This window comes from Danio aesculapii, chromosome 7, assembly GCF_903798145.1.
Source record: "Danio aesculapii chromosome 7, fDanAes4.1, whole genome shotgun sequence".
In the NCBI taxonomy this organism is placed as follows: Eukaryota; Metazoa; Chordata; class Actinopteri; order Cypriniformes; family Danionidae; genus Danio; species Danio aesculapii.
The window spans coordinates 22,682,365-22,705,581 of NC_079441.1; the positions used below are offsets into that span (position 1 = coordinate 22,682,365).

Sequence of the window (23,217 nt, forward strand, 5' to 3'; positions counted from 1 at the left end):
TCTGAGCTGCATCCAATGCTTTTTAATGCGCTCACCTAACCCCACCCCTAACCCTCACAGTGATGTCACTATGTCCATTGAGTGCATTGTGTCTGACATTGCATCTCTGAGCGATGCAGTCTCAGCTTGCATCATAAAGGCTGCATCCAGATACTATTGGAATCTCTGAACATTTTTTGCTATTTCTCCTGAGAATTTTGTAAAAAAAATCTTGGGAGTATCGTATCTAAACTTAAAATATAAAATAAAACTTTTATTTATTAATGTTTACAATGCAAATCCAATTAGATCCACTTATTTGGTTAACAAAGCAAGTCTCTCATATAATACATTTATTAAAAGACAGAAAACATTACTTTACAAACTGTATTGTAAATAAACCATACCAACATTTTCACATTAGTCAATAATATTACTGAAATTAAATTAGAAATACTTGAGTCTATAGACCTACTTAGACCTACTTGTGTTTTCTTCTCAGACTGGGTTGTTGCAAACTTATAAAGGGATAGTTCACTCGAAAATGAATATTCTGTCATGAAACCAGAAACCCATGACTGGGGCCAGTCAGAATCTACAGACATTTTTTCTATTTCCACTGAGAATATTGTAAAAAAAAAAATCTGTGGATTTATGTGGAATGATTTTGGAAGTATCGTAACTAAAAACTTAATATATGAAATCAAAAATAATACCTTTTTAACTTTTATTTAATGTTAACGATGCAAATACAATTAGATCCACTTATATGCTCTCTCATATATCTACTAACAGAAAATATTACTTTACAAACTGTATTGTAAATAAATCATACAAACATTTTCATATACGTCAATAATATTACTGAAATTCATTTACAAACTGAATCAGTACAAAAGTACACACATTTACACAAGTAAATAAACAGACTCAATGGGCTAAAAATCTAGATTGCTAACTATATAATTTTGCTTATATTGCATTAGTGTCATTAAAAATATCACCTAAATTATCCAATCCATTAAAGATTTATGTTGTTGTTAATGTAATCTGTCTAGTTCACAATGACTTGGAATATATTGAATAAAAGCATAAATATTTTTCATGACAAAATTTTAAAATGCAGAAAAAGTAATGACCAGTTATTAAAGGGTTAATCTAATCTCTGGTAAATAAAAAAAAATGGATAAGCTTACAATATTAAAAAAAAGCATCATATCATTCCAGGTTGTGCAAAATGCAACACTTGTTTAGAAAAGGAGAATTTGTTTGTAAAGAAAAATTAAGAACACAGCATGGAAAAATTTTATTAATGAAGAATTCCTGACACAAACAGCATGATTGCTGTTACAGTATAGGATGCAAATCAATGAAGAGCTTGACATCAGACTTTAACAATGGCCTTCCCGATGTTTTCCCCCTTCAGCATCCCCATGAACGCAGCAGGCATGTTTTCAAAGCCAACAGTGACATGTTCCTTACACTTCAGCTTTCCCTGTAAACCCCCAAATCAAGAAAAACTGCATCATTACCAATATATTACACCTTTTTTATTTTGAAAAACATACAATTTTATTCATATCATGTATTGTACAGTATTAAATGGATAGTTCCTCTAAAGATTGTTGGAAATTGGTAGCCAACTTCTATCAAATTTTTTAGCATTATGGATGTTAGTGGTTACCGGTTTTCAACATTCTTCAAAATATCTTCTTTTGTGCTCAACATGAAAAGTTAATCCTAATATTTGGAACCACTTTGGAGTGAGAACATTTTATGTTGAAAATCAAACTAGTATGGAAACCAAGCTTTCTGTCATACCTCCTGCATCCAGGTCAGCATGCGCTTCAGAGACTCCTCGTTTTTATGTTCCCACCTGCCCACCAAGAAACCTTCGATTTTCAACTGCTTTACAATCATGGTTAGCTGTTGATATGGTCCTAAAAAAGTATTCACGTTATCATTGATCAATCTGTCATGTCCAAGTTCATGCTTCACTAATGGTGACTAAACAGTTTCGGTTTGGTTTAAGCAAATGTAAAGATTCTACAGTATAAAGGTCATTCAGAGCAGCAAGAGGATTACAAACCTGTTTGTGGGGTGGAGTCATTGTACAGCGATATCGCTCCACACACAGCAATACGCCCCAAATTCTTCATCTGCGGAATTGCGACACTCGAAAAAGGGCCGCCCACCTGGAAACCAAACCAGTAAATAATCAGTTCAGTTTGTTATTCTTTGTCAATGTGCAAACAGTTCAAAAGAGGTACCCACAGTAAATGTTGTAAATAAAGTTTGAACAACTAAAATAGATTAAGATCATAGGTCTCATTATTTTAGAGTTAGTTTCACAAAATGTCTAAATCAGCTGCTAGTAGGGTTAAAAAGTACTGGGAAAATATGTGATATGCAATATTGTTGTTGAGTATTGTGATAATTAGCCATTTAAAAATATATATTTTAATTATGTGATGATCATACTAAATTAAACTGGTATAGGATGTTTTTCTAATCAAATTAAATCTAACTGAGTCTATTAAAAAACTGTCAAGGTGCAAACAGTTAGACTTTCAGACAGATATTCTGATTCTTATTCACTGTACTGTCATTTCCCTCACTTGATTCTATTACTTTCATTAGTATTTACTTGCTCTGAGAGATTACAAGTTCAACTTTGTGCCTGCTCTAGCCAATAGCATTATAGCACCTAAGGGAAAGATGGGTAAAAAGACAGTATAGCCCCATCTGGAGGGATAAATCACCTATGCATGTAACACACAGATGTTTACAATTTTCCCTTTTCACAAGCCTGTTATGAAACGTTTAACAGTCATCAGCATCTTAAATCCTTGAAAGTTTTTAACATTTAGATTTTTTTTGAAAACATCTGAACATTTATATGTATTTATGTATGTTGTATACCAACTTTGCCTCTAATTTAAAAAAATGAATTCCCGCTTGTGCGAGGCGTTTCTAATGCAACGTCTACGGGACAGGACAGTAAATTTGATGTTATTCTCCCCTCTAGCTGCCGTCATCAGTCTCACACTATTTTTTTCCTTTGTTTGAAAGTCTTTATAGCATCATCATGGAGTTTTTCTTTTATTATTTGAGCAAATAAGATTGTAACAAAAAATATTTGTTGCATTCTCCCATCCATAGAAGTTTTTCCAACTGTTACGACTTCCTCTGAGAAACCTGGAAATGTGAATTCAATTATTGCGATAATGCTAGTTTTCGGATATATTGTGCAGCCCTACCTGCTAGTATCATTCAATTCTTACGTTCTCAAAGTAGCAGTCGTATCCTTCAGGTGAAGCATTCTTCAGTGCTTCCTCCAGTGAGAGGACGGTCTTGTAGTTGAAGGCCTGGTCAAAGCCCAGCTCTTTCAGATACGCCACCTTGTCATCACCTCCTGCTGATCCCACAACCTTGCAGCCTTTAAGTTTGGCAATCTGACCCACCACAGAGCCCACAGCCCCTGCGGCTGCATTCACTAGTAGAGTTTCTCCTGGTTTGATGGCACAGACCTCCTCCAAACCATACAGTGCCGTCAGCCTGTGGAGCAAAATAATGCTTCTTTTTAACACTATCGTTATAAGCCTGACAATTTATATTAATTCTGTATTATTTTCACCAAACACTTCAGATGGATCACGAGGATGTATGATACACTACGCATACTCAACATGTTTCAAATGGCACATGCAGGATTCAGAAAAAAAATCTGCTATAGGATGGCAAGAATTCAGGTGTGTGGGAGATTTTCATCATAAAGAGAGGACTTCAGAATTGCTATTTTTTTATGATTTTAGGAAAACAAGTATTTTAACATTTCCTTGCAGTTGAAGTAAGAGCAATTCACAGATGAATCACTCTTATGAGTTGATTCTGTTAAAAAATGTGAGGAAACAAGTTTTATAACAATCGAAATTGGTTCACAAATCAGTTTCTTACTCATATTGTAATTTTTTAGAACACTGAGAACATAAATATTGTTGAGTAAAGTGATGATGACTTAAGCCACTTGATCAATTTTATTATAGTTTTCAATTTGCTGTCTTAATACCAAAGCCATAATTGTAGGAGTGTAATCTTCAATTATAAGACTAATTTCCCCCTCAGAATTATGGTCTGTTCACAGCATGAACGGTAGCTATTACTAAATGCCTGACAGCCTTGACAATCTAATAATATTTGAGCACATGGCTTTGTGTTTGTTTGTGTTGGCCATGTGCTCCTCTCATCCCAACTCATCTGCTTTAATCGCCAATCACTTGTTGCTTTCTTTGTAATTGTGCTTACCTGGTCCTTGTGTGTTCTGTCCCCTTTCTACTGTGCTTCCTGTCCTCTTTACTTTGCTGGTTCTTTTTTTGTGCGCGTGCATTTCTCTCACTCGTGTCTAATTAGAATTGTCTTGTCAACTTACTTCCAGTCTTCATTTTTTTCTTCTCTGTTTAGATCGTTTATTTGCTACTTTTTTCAGTCTATAGTTCTTTATTTATAGTTTACCATTTTGTATTTTTGCCATTTTTACATTTTCTGTCTTGCTTTTTAGTTTTTTTGTTCTAGATATTTTTCATCTTTTTCATCTAGCATCTTCCCATTTTCTGCTACCGTTTTATAATTTCTAGAATTTTATTTACTTTTTGTGTTTCTTCGAGTTTACTTTTACTTTTATATATTCTTTGAAACCCTTTGCAAAAGCGTAAAATTCTGCTGCTTAAATGTTGGCAAACAAACATCTGCATATTCATTGGCTCCCATAGTATGGAAAATCTGTTTGGATACATTCAGTGTTCAGCAACTGAAAGACATTCATACTGGTTTGGAATAACTTGAGGGTGAGTAAGTGATTTTTTTTTAAATGTGTATCCCAATAACTTACGCATTTTTTGTGAGAATTTGTTTTCAAGTTGCAGCAAAAAACACTTCTGAGAATGTAGGCTTACATAAAATCCAGAATGATTGTCACTAAACAGAGAACATGGGGACAAGAAATGTTGTATGAACCAGATGTGAATAACAAAACATTTACTTTCCCTGAACTCAGCCTGGTTTATTAAGAAAGTCTGTGATGCTGTTTAATATGCTCAAAAACATCAGATAATGGCTGTATTATAGTGGTTTAACAAGTATTTAACATTCCCAAAGCTATTTGTAAAAGAAAGAGTGGCTTTGAAAGAAGCAGCGCGTGAGCTTTACCCGGGCATGCCAATGGCTCCGAGAGCATGTGAGAGGGAGACATCATGAGGCCAGTTATCCAAGATTTTTGTGAGATCACTCCCGTCTGACAAGGTATGTGTTCGCCAACCAGATCGACCAACCACATGGCAGCCCACAGGGAATGAGGGATTATTACTTTTAATCACCCTACAGTCAAAAATATAAGAAAGACAATTCACATGACAAACAATACAAACTGATTTTATTCAAAGCTCTTAAACGGCACATTTACTAAACGTTATTTTGTCTAACTGGTTTCTTAAAGTATGTTTACAGTAGTTTAAACAGGCACTACTTTGATCACGGAGCCAGTTCTTGGTCTGTTTATTATCAGGTACCCTGACTAACAGTCATTGACTCTAAATAAATCACAGATGCTTTCTTTTTTTATGATCACCAGACTGTGAGCTTTTACACGGAGTGGAAAAAACATAGATTGTTTTGTCATTTTAATGAAAGGGATTTAACATGATAAATCTGTTTGTTAGTGACAGAATGGATATCTTTCTTACTTGGCAACCTGAGTTCCAATCATCACGTCTTCTGCTTGCATTCGAAAACGGCTGAATGGCCTAGAAGAAATAGATTTAGGAGAAAGAATCATTAATGCATTAACAAGACATATTTTATGTGAGTTTATAGTTCAAGAAAGAATAAATATCTGTTCATTTTTCCAGAAAGCTTTATTATCTTATTTATAAAGTCTTGAGAAGTCATTGTTTTTTAATTTTGAATCTTGATTTAAAAACTTTAAGACATTTTGTGGTAAAGCAGGGACTGAGAAAGATTTTTTATTGGAAAACAAAATTCTGAGAAAGCTATTTATCTTTAGCAGTGCAAACAACATGTAGCAGTAAGGAATTTGAGATCTTCTGCTCAGATTAAACACCCTGGATTATTAACAATGACTTCACTGAGGTAAAGTTGGTTTTATATTCACACAATTGGACTTTCTCCTTAATAATATACTTTTAGAAAGATATTGTTTGCAAATTCTAAGTTGTGAAATCATATAAGTAGCCAATGACTAGGCCCACACGGAATCTGTACACGCAGAATTCCACAGATTTTCTGCAGAATTCCTCAGATTTTTAGCCCGTCATTAATTCTGTTTATTTACTTGTGTAAATGTGCGTAAATCCATATTTATTCAGTTTTTAAATTAATTTTAGTAATATTATTGACTTTCCCAGAGATGGGTTGCGGCTGGAAGGGCATCCGCTGCGTAAAAACGTGCTGGATAAGTTGGCGGTTCATTCTGCTGTGGTGACCCCGCATTAATAAAGGAACTAAGTCGAAAATAAAATAAATGAATGAATGAAAATTATTGACTAATATGAAAATGTTCATCTGATTTATGTACAATGCAATTTGTAAAGTAATATTTTCTCTTTTAGTACATATATGAGAGACTTGCTTTGTTTACCAAATAAAGTGAATCTAATTGGATTTGCATTTTAAGCATTAAATAAAAATTAAATAGGTATTAATTTTTATTTCACATATTAAGGTTGTAGTTATGATAATCCGCTGAAATCCGCAGATTTTTATCAAAATTCTCCACAGAAATAGCAAAAAACGTCCGTAGATTCCGTCTGGCCCTACCAATGACTATCAAAGTACAACATTGTTCACAGTCAAATAAATAGTGCTAATGTTCTTTTCAAGTCATACTTACATGAGATTTCAGACCAAATATTCAAAGTACTATTGTAAACAATATAGGGAGCATATTGTCACAAGCTGTCACTGAACGAATATGTACATATAAAACCAACTTTACCTCAATTGTGATTTCATTTCAGTAGGCAGTAATGTTGGAAATGCAGATGTTACCGCACCTGCAGCAGAGCACTTTACTTTTTTTAAACTCACCTCATGTAAGGATCCACACTAAGAAAAATAGCCTCCAGAAGAACCTCTGAACAACAAGAACAATTAATTCTGCAAAATGCAAGCATGAAACGTATGATATCTGAAGATCACAAACCTCCATCTGCTGGCTCTGACAGCTGCTCTACTTTCAGCTCAAAGTCGGAGTCTTTGGGAAAGCCATCAAAGTGCTGCTTCAGGACCCAGATTTTGGCTTGAGCCATGATTCTTTATCTGCAGAAACTGTAAAATCAAATAAAACTTACATTTAATACATATTTACATGCAGAAAGTAAAAGGGAAGTATAAGGGATTTACCACAGTTTCCCAAAAAACGCTAATGCTTTGCTTTCAAATACAAAAAAATAAAATCTAAACATTCTGTTGCAGAAAGTGTTATAGCCATCATAATTTAACATCGATCTCCTATTATACGTACCCGTAATGCTGTGCACACGACCAGTTCTGTTCTGTTCTTCATGGGTTGCGCGCACACACATACTGTAGCAAAAATATTTAAACCCCTCCCACAAACCTTCAACTTGATTGGCTGACTCTTAATCAGCTGACTATTTGTAGTAATGTGATTGGCCGACTGCGTTTGTCAATCACCTTCAACGAAAATCTTTCTAAATTGTTTTTTTCGGACGTCCAATTTTGTATATATTTTATACAATCATACGCTTTATTATAATATAATTCCAAGATTAATGAGAAAAAATAAGTGTTTGAAATCAGTTATTTGTCGAGAAACCACTTCATGTCACGCGAAGGCAAAAGCGCGGAAATCATATAGATTATATATTAAAGAAATGTGGAAAGATATTAAATTAACTGACAAACAGTCGTTAAAAGGAATATATGATAGACTTATCAATATTGACTATGGATGCATTGTATATGCATTGTATATCAGCATCGTCAACATTATTAAAGAAACTAGACATTATTCAAACTAAGGCATTAAGAATTATTTTAGGGGCAGTAAAATCAGCACCTATAGCTGCTCTTCAAATAGAAACACCAGAAACACCACTCTATGTAACAAGACAAAAATTGGCTATGGCTTATAGGATAAATCTACAGGGACAAAGCAAGAATCATCCTGTAAGAAATGTTTTGAGTGATTGTTGGGAAATTATAAAAACACAAGGGAAGGGCTTTGCCTGGAAAATAAAAGAATGATTAAATGAGAATGGCCTTGATATATTATCTTTTGCATCAATAAATATAATGTCACCAATTCCTCCTGGTTACTTGATCAACCAAAAGTAGATTTAAAATTGCATGAAAACAAAAGAGAGATGGAAGAAGCTGTTAACATAATCACATATGTCAAGAACTACATTAATAATGCATATTACTCATATCTACAAATATATACAGATGGTTCAAAGAGTATGGAATCAGGAAGGACAGGAGTAGCACTCTATATCCCAGAGCTTGAAGTGAGGAAGGCTGGAAGGATATCAGATGGAACTTCTGTATACACAGCTGAGATGGTTGCAATTTTGATGGCATTAGAGTGGACATATGAAACCAGACCTGCTAAAGCTCTAATATGTTCTGATTCAATGGCTGTCTTGATGAGTTCAAAATCAATGGAATCAAAATGAAGTGACATCCTAACAGAAATCATGATCAAGTTTATAATAACTCATCTAATGTGGGTACCAGCCCATGTTGGAATTCAGGGCAATGAGGAGGCGGATAAAATACATGTTTTGAAAAGGTGCAAAGCATATAGAAATAAAAGAAGAAATCTTAAAGAGGAATTGCATAGTTTAGGATACCAGGACTTCACAATAAAAGGTTTATTAAAAGATGGTTTAGATTCAGGGAGACAAATAAAGGCAGTTATAAGATTCATTAAACATAGGGGATTATACAATAGAATTTAGGAAACCAGTTCAATCTCTTCACACTCCATCACTGTAGGTGGCGATATGCACCTCTAAAATTGGTTCGCAACTCGCCATAAAACCAAGAAGAGGAAGGCAACGCGGGCATTTCGGAAGTGAGTGACAAGCAAGGCAGATTGGGTACCTCATGAAAACAATTCTGTTTTTTTGAGGTAGGTATATTTATTATTAATATTATAAACTGTTTTGTGAAGTACATATTAAATTCAGCTTTTGAAAAATTTAATGGTAATGTAGCAAGTTGCCACAGCTTAATGTAGCAGCGTATCTGCTCAGATAATCGTCAAGGAGGCTAATACAATGCAAACGTATTACAAGGAGCTCGTTTTAACGGTTCTTGAAATTCAAATCATAATGTAACGTTAACTTATTCTTAAGACATCCTGTTGTTAAAATGAAAGACACTTTGGCTTTAGCTGTTGAAGTCTTTCTTTCATAAACGAGTGGTGTTTAAACCTTCTGGCTAACTTAGGTGACAGACTGATCAATGATGAAGTCTTGTAAATTACCGTTCATTATGACTTTCTTGTTGTTATTTGAGTGTTCTTCTCAAAAATGGATTTTTTGCGACGCAGTAATGTTAACTGTGTCATTCACTTTTATCAGTCATCACGTCCTAATGTAGACCTATGTGGGTTTACTTGTATGTGTTATACCAAAACCGTAACGTTATCCATTTGATTGAGGTAAAGTTTTAAATATTAAGGTTTTATATTCGCACATTCGTTCAATGACAACTTGTCATCAAGTAAAAAAATAGTTTTGTTTTCATCTTAAGAAGAAAAAAGAAAATTAAGAGCTTTATCTACCAGTGAGGTAAGTACAATAATCTTGGTTTTGCATTGTAGATCTGGACTAGAAACAAGACAAAAGTAAGTTGTTTTTTTTTTTTTTTTTTTTTTTGCTTAAATAGTATATATTCCACATAAACGCAGTATATAAATACAATTCTGTGTCTCCTGGGGTCTGTTCTTCGTACCTCACTTAAATGATCTAAGATGATTTGGCAGATCCCGGATCTTTAAATCTTGATAACTGATCTCTGGCTAATTTGGTTCTTCAAACAAGTTCGTGAATCAAATTAAAATGTCTGGATGAACTGATCTGAGATCGCTGTGTGTGTTGTGATGGACAGATCTATCGATCCTCGAAATCATGATAAGCAATGCAACGATTGGCTGATGGCACAGCAGTGTAATGCCATCATCTGATTAATATTCAATTATCCATGTGAGCAAAATGACATAAAATGACCAGGAAACGGTTTGTTAAATATGCCACATTTGTTGTTCCTGCAGGCTTTACACTTTAATGTGTCAAGAGTATTCATCATGTCTTTCAATGAATATAAATGTATTTAGTTCTACATTTAGAGAGGATCACAGCGCATCAAGTGAACAGTATTAACGAAAGAAAAAGACACAACTGAAGACACTTAAATGCCTGTATTTGCAGCAGCTCAATTAAAATTAAAAGTAATTAAATGGGAAAAAAAGAAAAATAGAATAAATATATATACTTTTTTATTAGACACACATCTGATGCTTGTATTTGCAGCAGCTCCACGTCCACAACTTCACGCATTGGGTTAAATTAGGTTTTACAGTCTTCTTTACTTCCATTGTTTCTGTTCAGCGGGAGAAACTCAACCAACCACGTGACATCAGAGACAGCGACATTCCAAGATGGCTGCGCCCTTGGTCTAAAATGTTTAGCAAAACATGCCGTTTTCTGATAAATGCTTACATTAATCTAGTTTGTTTAATATATTTTCATTAAAGTGGAATCCAATGTAAAAAAAAAAAATAAGGTAAACTTGACTGAGTGCTTCATTTCCCTTTTAAACTGTCAGGCTGTGTCTGAAATCCTGATGAGCTATTCATTTATTCTATCTATATAGAATAAAACAACACAACTGATGGGGGAAGGTCATGTGATAATGACAACCTGGCAGATGTAGTACATCTCAATTAAAATGTATAGATGAACTGCTTCACTCACTCACTCACTCACTCACTACTGTTGTCTTACTGTTGTAATTTGTGTGGGTTTCATATCTGCATACAGCTGGGGTGTCAAACTCATTTATACTTGGGGTAACTTCAACATTATGCCTGCCATCAAAGTAACATATAAATGTTCACATACACGTAAAATAGATGTTACTTCTCTGGGTTATTTTAACATGAATCATTTTATCAGCTTAAGAAACCTACAGTACTCTAAATAGCTAAGGCCAATATCATCAAACACAAGTCATTATCTTTTTCCAAAAACTAGTCACTTTTGAGAGGAGCAGAACTATGGAACAACAAATAATTAGCTAGACATGTTTTATGGGAGATTTAGTTTATAGTCAATATAAGGCACCGGTGTCCCACTCAGTTACTGGAGGGCCACAACTTTGGACTGTTTAGCTTTAACCCTAATGAAACACACCTAATTAAACTAATTATAAGTTCTTCAGGCTTGTTTAAAACCTACAGGTCTCCAGGAAATGAATTTGACACCCCTGAAATCCGTAAAGTGGCATGGACTTTTATTATTATGCTGGATTCACACCAATCGTTATCCACAGTATCAATCGCTCTAGATTACTCATTGGTTGCTTTTTACGTGAATTTTCCGTGCTTAAGTTGAATATCTTGAACTTGCATGTCACATTGGCTTTGTAATCTGACTATGTAATCTACTTGCACAAATGACTAAGTTTGCTTTTGGTTTGAATCATGCTCTTGCGGGTCACATAAAATTATATGGTGGGCTGGTTTTGACCCGCAATCTTTGAGTTTGACACATGCAGTACATCATGTTACACAGACCTTAACTGGGCATTCTCTTTGTGAATACACAGAATCACTTGGGCTTGCTATAATTGTTTTTGACCATCTGCTTTAGGGTAACAAACTATCTCTGAAGTGTGAGCCAAAATCACATAAGCAGCCATGCTGGATGGGGCTCAGTTTGTTGAGGCCTTGTCACGGTTGGGTTACCCACGGGCTTCAATGCTGAAATGTTCAGAGTTTGACTGGTTATTTGACACAGCACCAGATAACCTGCACCTATTACGTGTCGTCTGCAACCGTCTGAAACGCTGCAATGTTTTAGCACCAGAAGAATTGCAAGCGTACAAGTCACTGCAAGAGTCTGGAAAACCAATTTTAGATGAGGCCACACTGGCTGAGCTGCTTAAAACCTGTTTGCCCACGGATGGAGGTTTCGTGTCACAGAGCTGTTCTTCACTCGGTGGACAAGGACATGTTACAATTGAGGAACTTGAGACAGAACTTCAAGCCCTCCGCAAGGAAAAGCAGCTAAAACAACGCAGACTCAACAAGCTGCAAATGCAAGCTGCCAGCTGGGGTGCAAACTCCTCTCTATCCCAAATGCTGCTGCAGGAAGGAGACAATAAAGTAAAGGATGCCAACTCCGCCCTGGCAGCTGAAAATGCATACACCAATTCGGCTCTAGACAACCTATCAAAGGAGACCACCAAACTGGCTGGCTTTTTCCAAAGTGATCTTTGCCTAAGGAGCAAAGATGGAGTCGCTCCATCTTTAGCTCCTCAATCAGAGAGCCCAGTGCTTTTCTCTCAGTTGCCTCTAGACCCTTTCCTCAATCAACAGGAGCAATTCACCAAAACTCTTTCTTCATACACACAGCGTCAATTCTTTCAGGGAATCTCTGACTTAATGGAGACCTCGACCTTCAGTCGCTCCCAGCTGACCAATCTGAGCTGTTGCAGTGAGAATGGGAAAGAGGTGGATGAAGAACTAGTAGAGCTCAGGAAGAAGGAGATGGCACAACTGCAGTGGGCATTTATAGTGGCACAATACCAGGTGGTGAAAGAGAAAGCGGAAGAGAATGGTGACAAGGCAGCAAAAGAGTGGCTTATGCAGCGATTGAACAGCAGCACAGAGGTGAATACTTTATTAAATAATTATATTAAATTACATATTTGTTGAACGATGCCTATCAAGTCTACTGGCATTATATGAACAATTATAATCACATAATGTTCAAAATATTACTTTTGTTATGTTTGTATTTGAATTATGAAGTAACCAATTTTTTAAATTGGGTTTTGATTAGTAATTACATTTTTGCCTTTGTTGATGTTTTTATGGCAAACTGTACAAGTAGTTATTTCCATTCTGTCTTTTCTTTTGCGGCAATTACTTTTAAACAAAGGCAAAATATTTGTATTCTCCAAGGGTTGGTATGAATGCAAAAAAATACAGTTAAGAATTTCACATTATTAAATACAAATGTTTCTTCTTTTCATTCTATTCCTCTTGTAGGCTGTGTGCTACTCGCAGGTGAGCAGACTTGAACCTGACCTACGCTCTGAGATCACATCAATTCAGTCTGAAATTCAGTCACTTTTGTTAGACCCAGTCCGCTCTGCATTACGAGACTGTGCACGTCTTCTTAACATCCCTGTGGTGCGTGGTGATCTCGCTCTTCAGGTAGCCAGGCAAAATTATCTCGCCTCCAGACAGACTGAGGTTCGTGACCAGCTTCTCCATCAAAAGGCCTTCTTTGAACTTTTACGTCTGGCCCAGGATACAGAGCTTTTGAGAGGAAAGAGAGTGATGGGGCAAATTAATGACATCGTGGAGAGGCTGGAGGGAGCAACAAAAGATGCTACTCAAAGAGAAAACACTTTGACACAGTCTCACTTGACTCAAGACCCCTACCTTGGTGCTAATGCTAATCAACAGGTCATCAGCTCCAAGGACACATCCTTTACTAGGTAACCCAACTGTGAATGGAGAGAATTTTAACTCACAAATTTGTACCATGTAATGCAGGTTTAGTTGGTAATACGCATGTACCATTTACTGCATTCATCCCTCAGGTTGCTCCAGATGCTTGAGTTGGGTAAGGCATCCACAAACAGAGAGGATCCATTCCAAACCTACAGTAAGCTGGAAACTGCAGCCTCCAACCTACAAGAGGATCTGGTCAATGTGCAAGAGGCTTTGGATGGGGCAAGACAAGAGCAGGCTTATACTGGAGCTCGATTAGAACGTGACCGAGATGCACTTGACCAAGTTGCATACTCGGACATTGTGCAGCCTCTCCTGAGGCCGCAGGTATGTGCTACAGCCACACCTGCACTGGAGCTCTGCCCACATGCACAGGTATGTCTTTCTTGTGTTTCTTTTTTCCTCAACCTCACCGCCGTCATCGCTTGTGAATCCTAAAAAAACGTGAGCAGATTAATTTATTTTTTTATGTGACTTGTAAAAGAATGCACAAATCAGTTCTTCTGCACCTAATTATTTGGTGGTGGAATTTGTTTTCATCTGCTTGTTTTTATTCTTTGGTGAAACAATCATAGTTTTCTGGGGCTTCAGTTTTTCTTGTCACTGTAACACCTCACAGTGAAACATGTTTTATTTATGCTGATGTATGCAGTATTAGGGGTTGAACAACTTTATATCGTTTCATGTTAGGGCTGCACGATTTGGGAAAAAGTATCACATTGCGATTATTAAGGTCAAAATTGCGATTTGCGATTGCGATACGATAAACGAGTGGTATGACTCAACTTGCTTGTTATCAAGAAAAATGCACACACAGATTACTAATAATGCTGAAATTTTTATTTTTTCAACTGAGATACAGTATACAGTGCAATCTAGCAACAACTAGAAGATGCTGCAATATTCCAAATTGATACTAGCATAAAACAATAACAAAATTACAACAAACACCCAGTTATTAATATTCTTATCAAATCACTCACCATTTTTAATCTAACGATGAAGAGAAGATTAAAGCAAAGTGTTCTTTAAACATATTAATTTTTAGAGTCATGTGCTGATGATGAAAATAATTTTAATGGGACATTTCTAGTGTTCTTTGTGACACACCGATTTCTACACTGTATTTTCATTTATTCTTAAATAAAAATGCTAATAGCTGTCATCTCTAACGTACAGTTAAGTAGCTTTAAATATGAAAAGATTCATTTAACTTACCGATGGCCAAATGAAGTTTATGCCCGAAGCACTGGAACCTAGTCCAGTGATTAAGCGCCACCGCTTTGACGATGTTCGTGCCGTTGTCTTTTGTGACAGCGACCAAACCATCCTCCCAGAGGTCCCATGCAACCAGTGCCTCTCTCAAACCCGCGGCTATGTTCTCTCCCGTGTGATCGTCAAGGAAATACGATGTTTGCAGGCAACGGCTTTTCAGTTCAAAATCATCGTCGACGAAGTGCACGGTTAGGCTAATACATGGTTCGGTCGTCCCGCTTGTTCAAAGGTCCGTAGTGGTTGAAAATAATTTCACTGCAGTTATTTCAAGTTGAACCTCGCTACGGCACTTGGTGTAAAGCTCAGGTATTGCGACTTGAGAGAAGTATAGTTTCGTGAGGGCAACTGGTATCTCTTGTCCAGTGTGCGAAACATTTTCTGAAATCCCTCATTACTAACAGTGTATATGGGCATCATGACTTTTGCCAAACAGTGTGTGATGGAGTGAGTGATTTCTTTATATCTTTGCGACGTCTTTTCATATGGCGTGAGACTTGAAAACACATCTGTAATAATGTTGTTTTCTTCTGCTCACACTGGGTTGTGCTTTTTGTTCGGTCTCTTTAACATTCTTGGCTTTATCGCCATGCATTCACTCTGTGTTGCTTCAGGTGCTGATATAAATTTGTCGTGTTGCCACGTGATGTAGCAATTTTAGTTTGGCAAATTTTGCACAGTACCTCTTTGTGCTCAGTGTCCGAAATCCTGAAGCCAAAATATCGTCAAATAACAGAGGTAGCATTTTTTTCTGGGCACAAGTTGTGTCAGTCTGTTCTGTATCCATTTTCTCCCGTCTCCACACTGCGCTGCGGAAAGTCACGTGACCGCAAGCACACGCGCTGCTGACGCTTGCGATGTGAAACAGGCTTTATACAGCTCTTAGAATTAATGTCTTGTTACGTCCACAAATGCATTCGTTTATATAATATAATCGCAAGATTTGCTGTAATGTAATCGCATAGGCTGACATCGCGATTGCGATTGCGATATGATTAATCGTGCAGCACTATTTCATGTTATCAAAGTCGAGTCGATGTCAACTAGTTGCTAGTAATGTCAACAGTAAAACATGAGATGCAAGTGTTTTGCAACATGCCACAATTTGCAATTTATTTCCAGAAAATATATACACATGCTGTTTGACAGCTCATAACACGTTGCAAAAACAGTGAAACATTACTGATGACTAATTTTAGTTCAAAACAAATGGATTGTCAATAGGGTTGGGTATCGTTTGGATTTTATTACGATACCGGTGCTAAATCGATACTTTTAAAACAATACCAGTGCCAAAACGGTGCCTAAACTGATACGTTTGAGCCACAAAATTATGGTGGATTACTCTAGAAAAATCTTTTATTTGACAATCTTTAAAAAAAATAAATTATTAGAACAATATAATTCAAGTTTAAAGTAAACAACAATTCATATTTTATATATTTGAATTACATTTAATAAATTTCTTTTGATCATTTGTTGGTAAGCATGAATTTAAGATTTGCATTATGAAATTATATTAGCTTACTACACTCTCAGAAATAAAGGTACGAGAGCTGTCACTGGGGCAGTACCTTTTCAAAAGATACACAGTTGTAGCTGAAGGGTCCATTTTGGTACCTCAAAGGTACATTTTAGGTGCATTTGGTTACCAATATGTACCTTGAGGTACTACTGTGGACTCTAGGTACAAATATGTATCTTTTGAAAAGGTACTGTCCCAGTGACAGCTCCCGTACCTTTATTTCTGAGACTGTGCTAACCTGTGGAAAGGCTGTCATCAAAATACTGAACTCCATTTCAGTTCAGGGGCCACTTGTACTTTTGGGGGGCACATTTTACCATATATCACAAAATACTTAAATTATTCGAAGTCATTTTTTTTTCCATGCATCACTCTGCAGTCTTCATAAACAAGATAATTAACTTAAACTCAAAATAATCTTCCTTGTTCATTTATCTGACAAGTAACTTTGTACTGGTGTAGTATAACACATTTCTAGTAAATCAAGGCACAATTGTTGCACCTGTAATCTTCAACAGATAGGCCTACAGTTGAAGTCAATTTATTTTGCCCTCCCATTCGATTAAAATGTTTCTGAAAATTTTCAGTGTTTCCTAAAAAATAATTATTCTGGAGTCATAATAAGACCTATTTCTTATTGTTTATTTCTTGAATAAAAGCATTTTTTTTCTTTAAAAATTAAGATCAGTATTATTAGCCTCCTTAAGAAATATTTACTGTATATTTTTGAAATGCACAACAAATCAGTTACAAAATAATTTCTACTTTCGTAGTTAAGTCTTTAAATTACTCTTTAATCTGATTAAAAGACTATAAAATACTTAAAGGGACTGAATACAACTGTCTTGCAAAATAACTAGTAAAATGTTATGCACTGACTGTCAGCATAGGGAAGATTAAAAAGTAGATATTAGAAATGAGTTAGTTAAACTATTATGTTTAAAAATGTGTTGTAAGTAAATCATGCATTGAAGACTGAAATCAAAAATGAATGAAGGCTAAACTTAACGAGTTGAATTTGATTTACATGAGCATGACTGAAAACTACATTTTATTGTGTTACATCTGTTCTTTGGTACTTGCCGACAGTCTGTAAATTCAAGACTGCATTTCCTAACGTAAAACTATGTTTCTGCATCTCTCTGCATGGCCGGGGACTTCCTATATTGAAAGTGTTAAAATCGCTATTTCCTGTGTCAATTTGGGCATCAACCTCTGACGAATGCATCGTCACTGACAGAGAGAGAGCAAGTGCCCGAGAGAGCGGGTGCTCGTGACACCTAGTGCGCGCAGAGAGAGGCCTCAGTCATATCTCCGCAGTCTGCCACCGATGGCATATCTCGCTTCTCTGTGACGTTTTGACACAAAAATACGCGTCCAATTTTAGGAGGGCCAAGCTTGTTGACACGGGGACAGGTGGAAGATGCTCTTTCAATGGAATTTGATACCGCACATTAAATGAAAAGAAATAAACTCCGCATTTCGCGACGCAGGTGTCTGTGGTCCTTTTAAGGTTATCAAAAATCACTGTTTACATTGTAGTCTAGACTCTTAATCAGAGTATTCTCTTAATCATAAGAGGCAGTGCATTCCTCTGCCTTTGAGCCCTCAAATGTGTCAAGTTTGACGTGTTTCCCTCTTCACACGCAAGTTTTGTAAAGCATCTGCTTCACATCAATGTGTCAGAATCCTTGCTTGTAAAATATGCTTTAGAATGCTTAGTTTAAGCAAATTTGATGAATGCAATCATGCGTGCTGATCTGAAGAGAGTCTCTCTCGCTCACCGAATGCGCTGTACTGCGTGCGTCCGTCCGTTCCCTAAGCAACAAGAACAAACGCCTGACATCGCCTGTCTGTATTCCTTAAAATTGTTTAGAAATAAATGTTCAGAGATGGTGTGACAACGCATAGTTATGTGTGTCTTTGATGCACTCCTTAATGCTTCTTACGTCCTTGATGCAGCACCAGTGGCACCGAAATTAGGCACCAAAATTCATATGCTGATTTGATTCGGTACATTACCGGTTACAAAGATACCGGTGCCATAATGGCAATGGGTTTCGGTACCCAACCCTAATTGTCAACTCTTTCGTTGCGTTCATACTGCAACATTAGCACTCAGGCTAATTTTACCGCTACATAAATGCAGTCAACACATTGATCACTGCCTGTTCTAGTAAGAATGTAAAAATAACCAATATGTTAGTGCAGAAGTAATCCATGCGTCATCAACACACAGATTCATGTGAAGTTATTTCATACCTTAATACATGAAAGACAGGTTATAACTAGGCCACATGGAATCTGCGCTAGGCATGGGCCAGTATATTATTTAGACGGTATGATAACCATGGATAAAAATATCACGGTTTCACAATATTGTGATTACTGCTTTCTGATATTCTTTCTAAATGCTAAAAAATATATTTAAAATATTTTGAAACAGTAAACATGTCAGGCTAAAAAGTTCAAATGAATCATTGACTTCTGCTTTCTTCATTATTTTCAAAAACAGATTTTTTTAAATTTAAAATGGCATCTTTGGATATCTTTTTTGCTGGAGATACTGTTGTCCTAAAAAACAACAACAACAACAACAAACGTTACCGTAGGAATGGTATAAAAGAAAAATTTAACAGTTTTAAAACCTTGACTTTTCCTAACCGCGATATACCTTAAAAACGGTTATCGTCCAATACCTAATCTGCGCATGCAGAAATCCACATATTTTTAGCTCATCATTAAATCTATTTATTTACTTGTTAATATGTGTAAATTTACATTTATTCAGTTTTTAAATTAATTTCAGTTATATTGACTAATATGAAAATGTTCATTTGATTAATTTACAATACAGTTTGTAAAGTAATATTTTCTGTCTTTTAGTAGATATAATAAATAAGAGAATTGCCTTGTTTACCAAACAACAGTAATACAGTGGATCTAATTGTATTTGCATTGTAAATATTAAATAAAAAATAAAAAGGTATTTTTTTTTTTTAGTTATGATAGTTTTTAGTTATGATATTCCCAAAATCATTCCCTATAAATCTGCAGATTTTTTACAAAGTTCTGCGCAGAAATAACAAAAAATGTCCACGGATTGTGTCTGGCTCTAGTTATAATGCTAAGCCTTATTACACTGTCAGGGACTTGCTCAGACACATATTTTGCCCCTATAGTAGTGCACGCTAGAAAGCTTCCCAAATCTTGCTGGAGTTGGGTGTTTTTCGTGGTAGCTGCCTCATCTTGATTATCAGACGTCTCCTTGTTGCACATCTTCACTGCGTTCATCGGGGATATAAAGCAAAGTTCCCATGTAGTTCATGTCAAACCATGTGATCTGCGCTGTGCAACGAGTTGACCTCAATCAAAAAGCGTCACGGCAGAGCATTAAAGTCGACTAGTCTATGCAACCCCTAATGTATACACTGTTATCTATTAACCCTTTTATTCTGATAATACCTTTTAGAGGCTTCAACAAAGTTAGCCCAGAACCTATTTTTAAATAACGATTCCTCTTAAATATTTTCAGGTTTTTGTTGGTGTTATTTGCTTTCAAGCATTTGCCACATGCACTAATATAATCTAACTAAATTAAACTAAAATCTAACTAAATAAAACTGATTTAACAATATTTTACTGTAGTCCAAATACCAATTCCATTTATCAGTGGTATTTGTCGTTCACCTTTCTGTACTTGAATGCACCGAAATTTGTCAATATTCTTAGGAGCTTAAATGCAGATTTTAGATTACTACATCATTTACAACAGAACATGGATAATGCAAGTTCTAACTCTCTCCTGCCTTTTGTTTCACTTTTGTCTTTCGGATGAGACGTTAAACCGTGATCCTGACTCTCTGTGGTCATTAAAAATACCATGGCACTTCCCGTAAAGAGTAGGGGTGTAACCCCAGTGTCCTGGCCAAAGTCCCTCGATCGGCCCTTATGATCATGGCCTTCCAATCATCCCAATCCACTCAATTGGCTCTATCACTGTCTCTCCACATCACCAATAGCTGGTGTGTGGTGAGCGCACTGGCGCTGTTGTCCTGTGGCTGCCGTCGCTTGCATTTGCCCTTTATGTTTTGTAAAATGCCTGTCACGCTTCATGCCTTGGTGTCTCTGACTTTCTTGTCCACTGTCTCTGTTCAGGAGCTCACAACTGTTGTTGATGAACTGGAAGTCAAGCAGAAGACTCTGTATATGCTTCTTCAGGAGATAGTTGGGGACTTGAAAACCAAACGTGGAAGGCTTGAACGCAGTGCCACCCTGCGGAGAGAGAGGGAACTGTATGTGTATTTCCATCTGGACCCAAGATTACTCAACAGAGCAGTGAGAGATATAGAGGCTCAAGCAGGGGTTATGTAGAATCAAATCTCATTTCTCTACTCCAGCCAACATGTACAGAGCTTCCTGCACAAATAATATACCTAAGGAATCAATTGCATGTAGGTTAGGCCTCAACATGGTTGCTTCTATAGGTCTCATACAGTATGTGGATCTGTATTATCTGCTGTTCTTAGCTACATTAACAAATTTGTGTTCAGTACCTAGATTCACATTAATCTGCAATTGTACTTTAATAGATGTTCCATAATTTGTATAAATCATGTTGTTAGTTAATTTGGTAATTAACAGATGTATCTTTGTTAATAAATATTTGTTATCTCAGTCTTTGAGCAAGTCTTTTTTGCGTATCTCTGACAGTTTTTATAAATGGTGTTTTGCTTCAGCACTTTCTGCCTTATTGTTTTGTCTTATTGAAAACACCTGCTGTCTGTCTAGATTGTATTTTCATAGATCTTAGTTGATTGACAGATGTGAAACGATGTATTTCTACAGCTATGTATCTTGATTATGTCCATGTTTTATGTCAGATTTCATCCAAAGTCTCTTCTTAGCCTCATTGCTATATTTTTGTGCCTTTAGGATTAAGACAGTCTATAGAGCAGCTAAGAACATGGAGAGCTACCTCTGCAGCAGTCTGAAAGCAGTTCCTCTCTCTGCAGCAGCACAGAGAATCATATCAGCCCTCCGGGTCCAATATGTGCAAAAAGCTGACAGAAGCAGAGCTAGTGAGTTAGAAACAGAACATTTTCACGAAATTAATAACTTGAGGTTTATTATGGCCAAGAGGATGTTGAAATTTATTAGTTTGTTTACACTCAACTGCAAGTTTTAACTTTTGAGATAGGCGTGATGACTTTGTTCACAAGCAACTGTTTAAAAGGGATTAAATATTTTTCTTTGTCTGAGGGAATCTGTTAAACTATTAAAATTACAGCCTCGGGCGATAGAGGATTTGGAATGGCCGAGCAGCAGGATTGTGATGACAGAAATGAAGAGTTGCACACAGGGAAGAGCAGGTAAGCAATGCCAGAAATGAAACCGAATGAACCAAAACAGCTGTGTTTTTAAACAAAACGTATTGTCAATGATAACATTATTTTCCTAATAACAGAAAATTAAATGCTATGCAATGTATAGAATATATAGTCGTAAATTTACATTCATAGTACTTGCCTGCTGATCGTTTTATCTGATTCCTGTTTTTCTCTTTAGAGACTTGAATTTAAATGAGCTAGCAGAAGATACAAACTCCACAGAGTTAGTAGACGTGGCCATTATTGATGGGTTTGTGCTCAATTTACCCATTATTGAGAGGTTTGTATTGGACCGTGTTGATGATATCACAATGCCAATCGGCCAGCAGTTCACGCCTTCAGCTCAGGGAGAAGACAGTTTGCAGATGTTCCGCTTAACAAGTATGGGGAGTCCTCATGCTAGAGCAGATGTTATGACACAAGCAGAGATTCATAGACCGACCTTCAGTAAGAGGAAGTGGATTCAACCAGCGAGCCCCCCTAAACAAAACCTAGTGGGTTGCAGTCAACCTGAGACTCCTCCCATGAAGAGGTTCAACTTTATGTTGCCTACTAACAACTGTCAGCCAGCATCTGGAGAAAAGGGCAAAATGACTGATATTGTGGATAAGCTAAATGGTAATGGACAACCCTGGATGACAGAGAAAGAAAACAGTAATTCTGTTTTTGAGGGAATATCGACTGAAGACAGAGGTGCACTATTAGAAGTGCAGCTTGGTAATCGAAGATGTATATCCAATGTAGATATGACAACATCAAAATGTGAAGTTCTGGAGACCAGCCATTACTGGGAAGAAAGCAGAAACTGTCAGTTGTCAGTTCCAATGGAAAACTCTCCAGATGCCGAAAGATGTGAAAGCATTTCTGTGTTTGAATGTCAGCAAGACACTGCTGTTAGGTCAGATGAAATGGTAAACTCAATCAGGGAGAAAGTGGACAGTGGCACTGTAAGAAGAGACATTACCAAGTTAAGAACTTGTAAGTAGAGTGCTTGATACATTTCTAGGTGATACAAAGTCTTATTAAACCATATGTGAAAATGTTTTGGGTTGCACTACAAAATACCAATATTTTGCATAATAAATGGATAGTTCACCCAAAAGTAAAAATTCTGTCATCATTTGACCCTTCACTCGTTCCAAACCTATTTAAATTTCTTTCTTCTGTTCAACACAAAAGAATATATTTTAAAGAAAGCATAAAACATGCAACTATTGGCTACAGTAATATTTGTCTTTCCTTTTATGTATGTCAGTAGT

At 36.3% G+C, this 23,217-nt stretch overlaps 3 protein-coding genes across 5 annotated transcripts in view; 2 read left to right on the plus strand and 1 right to left on the minus strand.

Annotated features, from left to right (window-relative positions):
• Positions 1-1,270: 1,270 nt before the first annotated feature.
• Positions 1,271-7,581, minus strand: ptgr1.1 (prostaglandin reductase 1, tandem duplicate 1). 2 transcript variants are annotated; one of them, XM_056461308.1, is made up of 9 exons: positions 7,517-7,581; positions 7,196-7,320; positions 7,081-7,126; positions 5,718-5,777; positions 5,185-5,352; positions 3,264-3,537; positions 2,069-2,174; positions 1,801-1,919; positions 1,271-1,474 (listed from the first exon to the last, which is right to left on the minus strand). In XM_056461308.1, the coding sequence occupies exons 2-9, from the start codon at positions 7,299-7,301 to the stop codon at positions 1,364-1,366; spliced, it is 990 nt and encodes a 329-aa protein (XP_056317283.1). In that variant the 5' UTR covers positions 7,302-7,320; positions 7,517-7,581; the 3' UTR covers positions 1,271-1,363. The 2 variants fall into 2 exon arrangements, with proteins under 2 accessions (XP_056317283.1, XP_056317284.1); XM_056461309.1 differs by lacking the exon at positions 5,718-5,777.
• A 1,486-nt stretch (positions 7,582-9,067) lies between these two features.
• On the plus strand, positions 9,068-21,228 carry haus3 (HAUS augmin-like complex, subunit 3). Of its 2 annotated transcripts, XM_056461311.1 has the most exons (6): positions 9,100-9,151; positions 9,848-9,871; positions 11,898-12,919; positions 13,301-13,755; positions 13,861-14,146; positions 20,727-21,228. In XM_056461311.1, exons 3-6 carry the CDS (start codon positions 11,945-11,947, stop codon positions 20,940-20,942), a joined length of 1,932 nt encoding a protein of 643 aa, XP_056317286.1. In that variant the 5' UTR covers positions 9,100-9,151; positions 9,848-9,871; positions 11,898-11,944; the 3' UTR covers positions 20,943-21,228. The 2 variants fall into 2 exon arrangements, with proteins under 2 accessions (XP_056317285.1, XP_056317286.1); XM_056461310.1 differs by lacking the exon at positions 9,848-9,871 and having other exon boundaries at positions 9,068-9,151; positions 20,727-21,227.
• A 306-nt stretch (positions 21,229-21,534) lies between these two features.
• poln (polymerase (DNA directed) nu) overlaps positions 21,535-23,217 on the plus strand; it is a 59,822-nt gene continuing 58,139 nt past the window's right edge. Inside the window, exons 1-3 of the mRNA XM_056462803.1 lie at positions 21,535-21,649; positions 21,859-21,940; positions 22,137-22,936. Of these exons, the coding sequence (XP_056318778.1) occupies positions 21,535-21,649; positions 21,859-21,940; positions 22,137-22,936 (997 nt within the window). The remainder of the gene's footprint in view (positions 21,650-21,858; positions 21,941-22,136; positions 22,937-23,217) is intronic.

Bases quoted from the DNA above. Each gene is read 5' to 3' on its own strand.
- haus3 (XM_056461310.1), top strand. From the start codon at position 11,945: ATGCTGGATGGGGCTCAGTTTGTTGAGGCCTTGTCACGGTTGGGTTAC. The intron at 12,920-13,300 runs GTGAATACTTTA...TTCCTCTTGTAG, and splicing joins GATTGAACAGCAGCACAGAG to GCTGTGTGCTACTCGCAGGT. The intron at 13,756-13,860 runs GTAACCCAACTG...TTCATCCCTCAG, and splicing joins AAGGACACATCCTTTACTAG to GTTGCTCCAGATGCTTGAGT.
- ptgr1.1 (XM_056461308.1), bottom strand. From the start codon at position 7,301: ATGGCTCAAGCCAAAATCTGGGTCCTGAAGCAGCACTTTGATGGCTTT. The intron at 2,175-3,263 runs GTAAGAATTGAA...TTTGGTTTCCAG, and splicing joins ACGACTGCTACTTTGAGAAC to GTGGGCGGCCCTTTTTCGAG. The intron at 1,920-2,068 runs GTTTGTAATCCT...ATACTTTTTTAG, and splicing joins TGACTCCACCCCACAAACAG to GACCATATCAACAGCTAACC.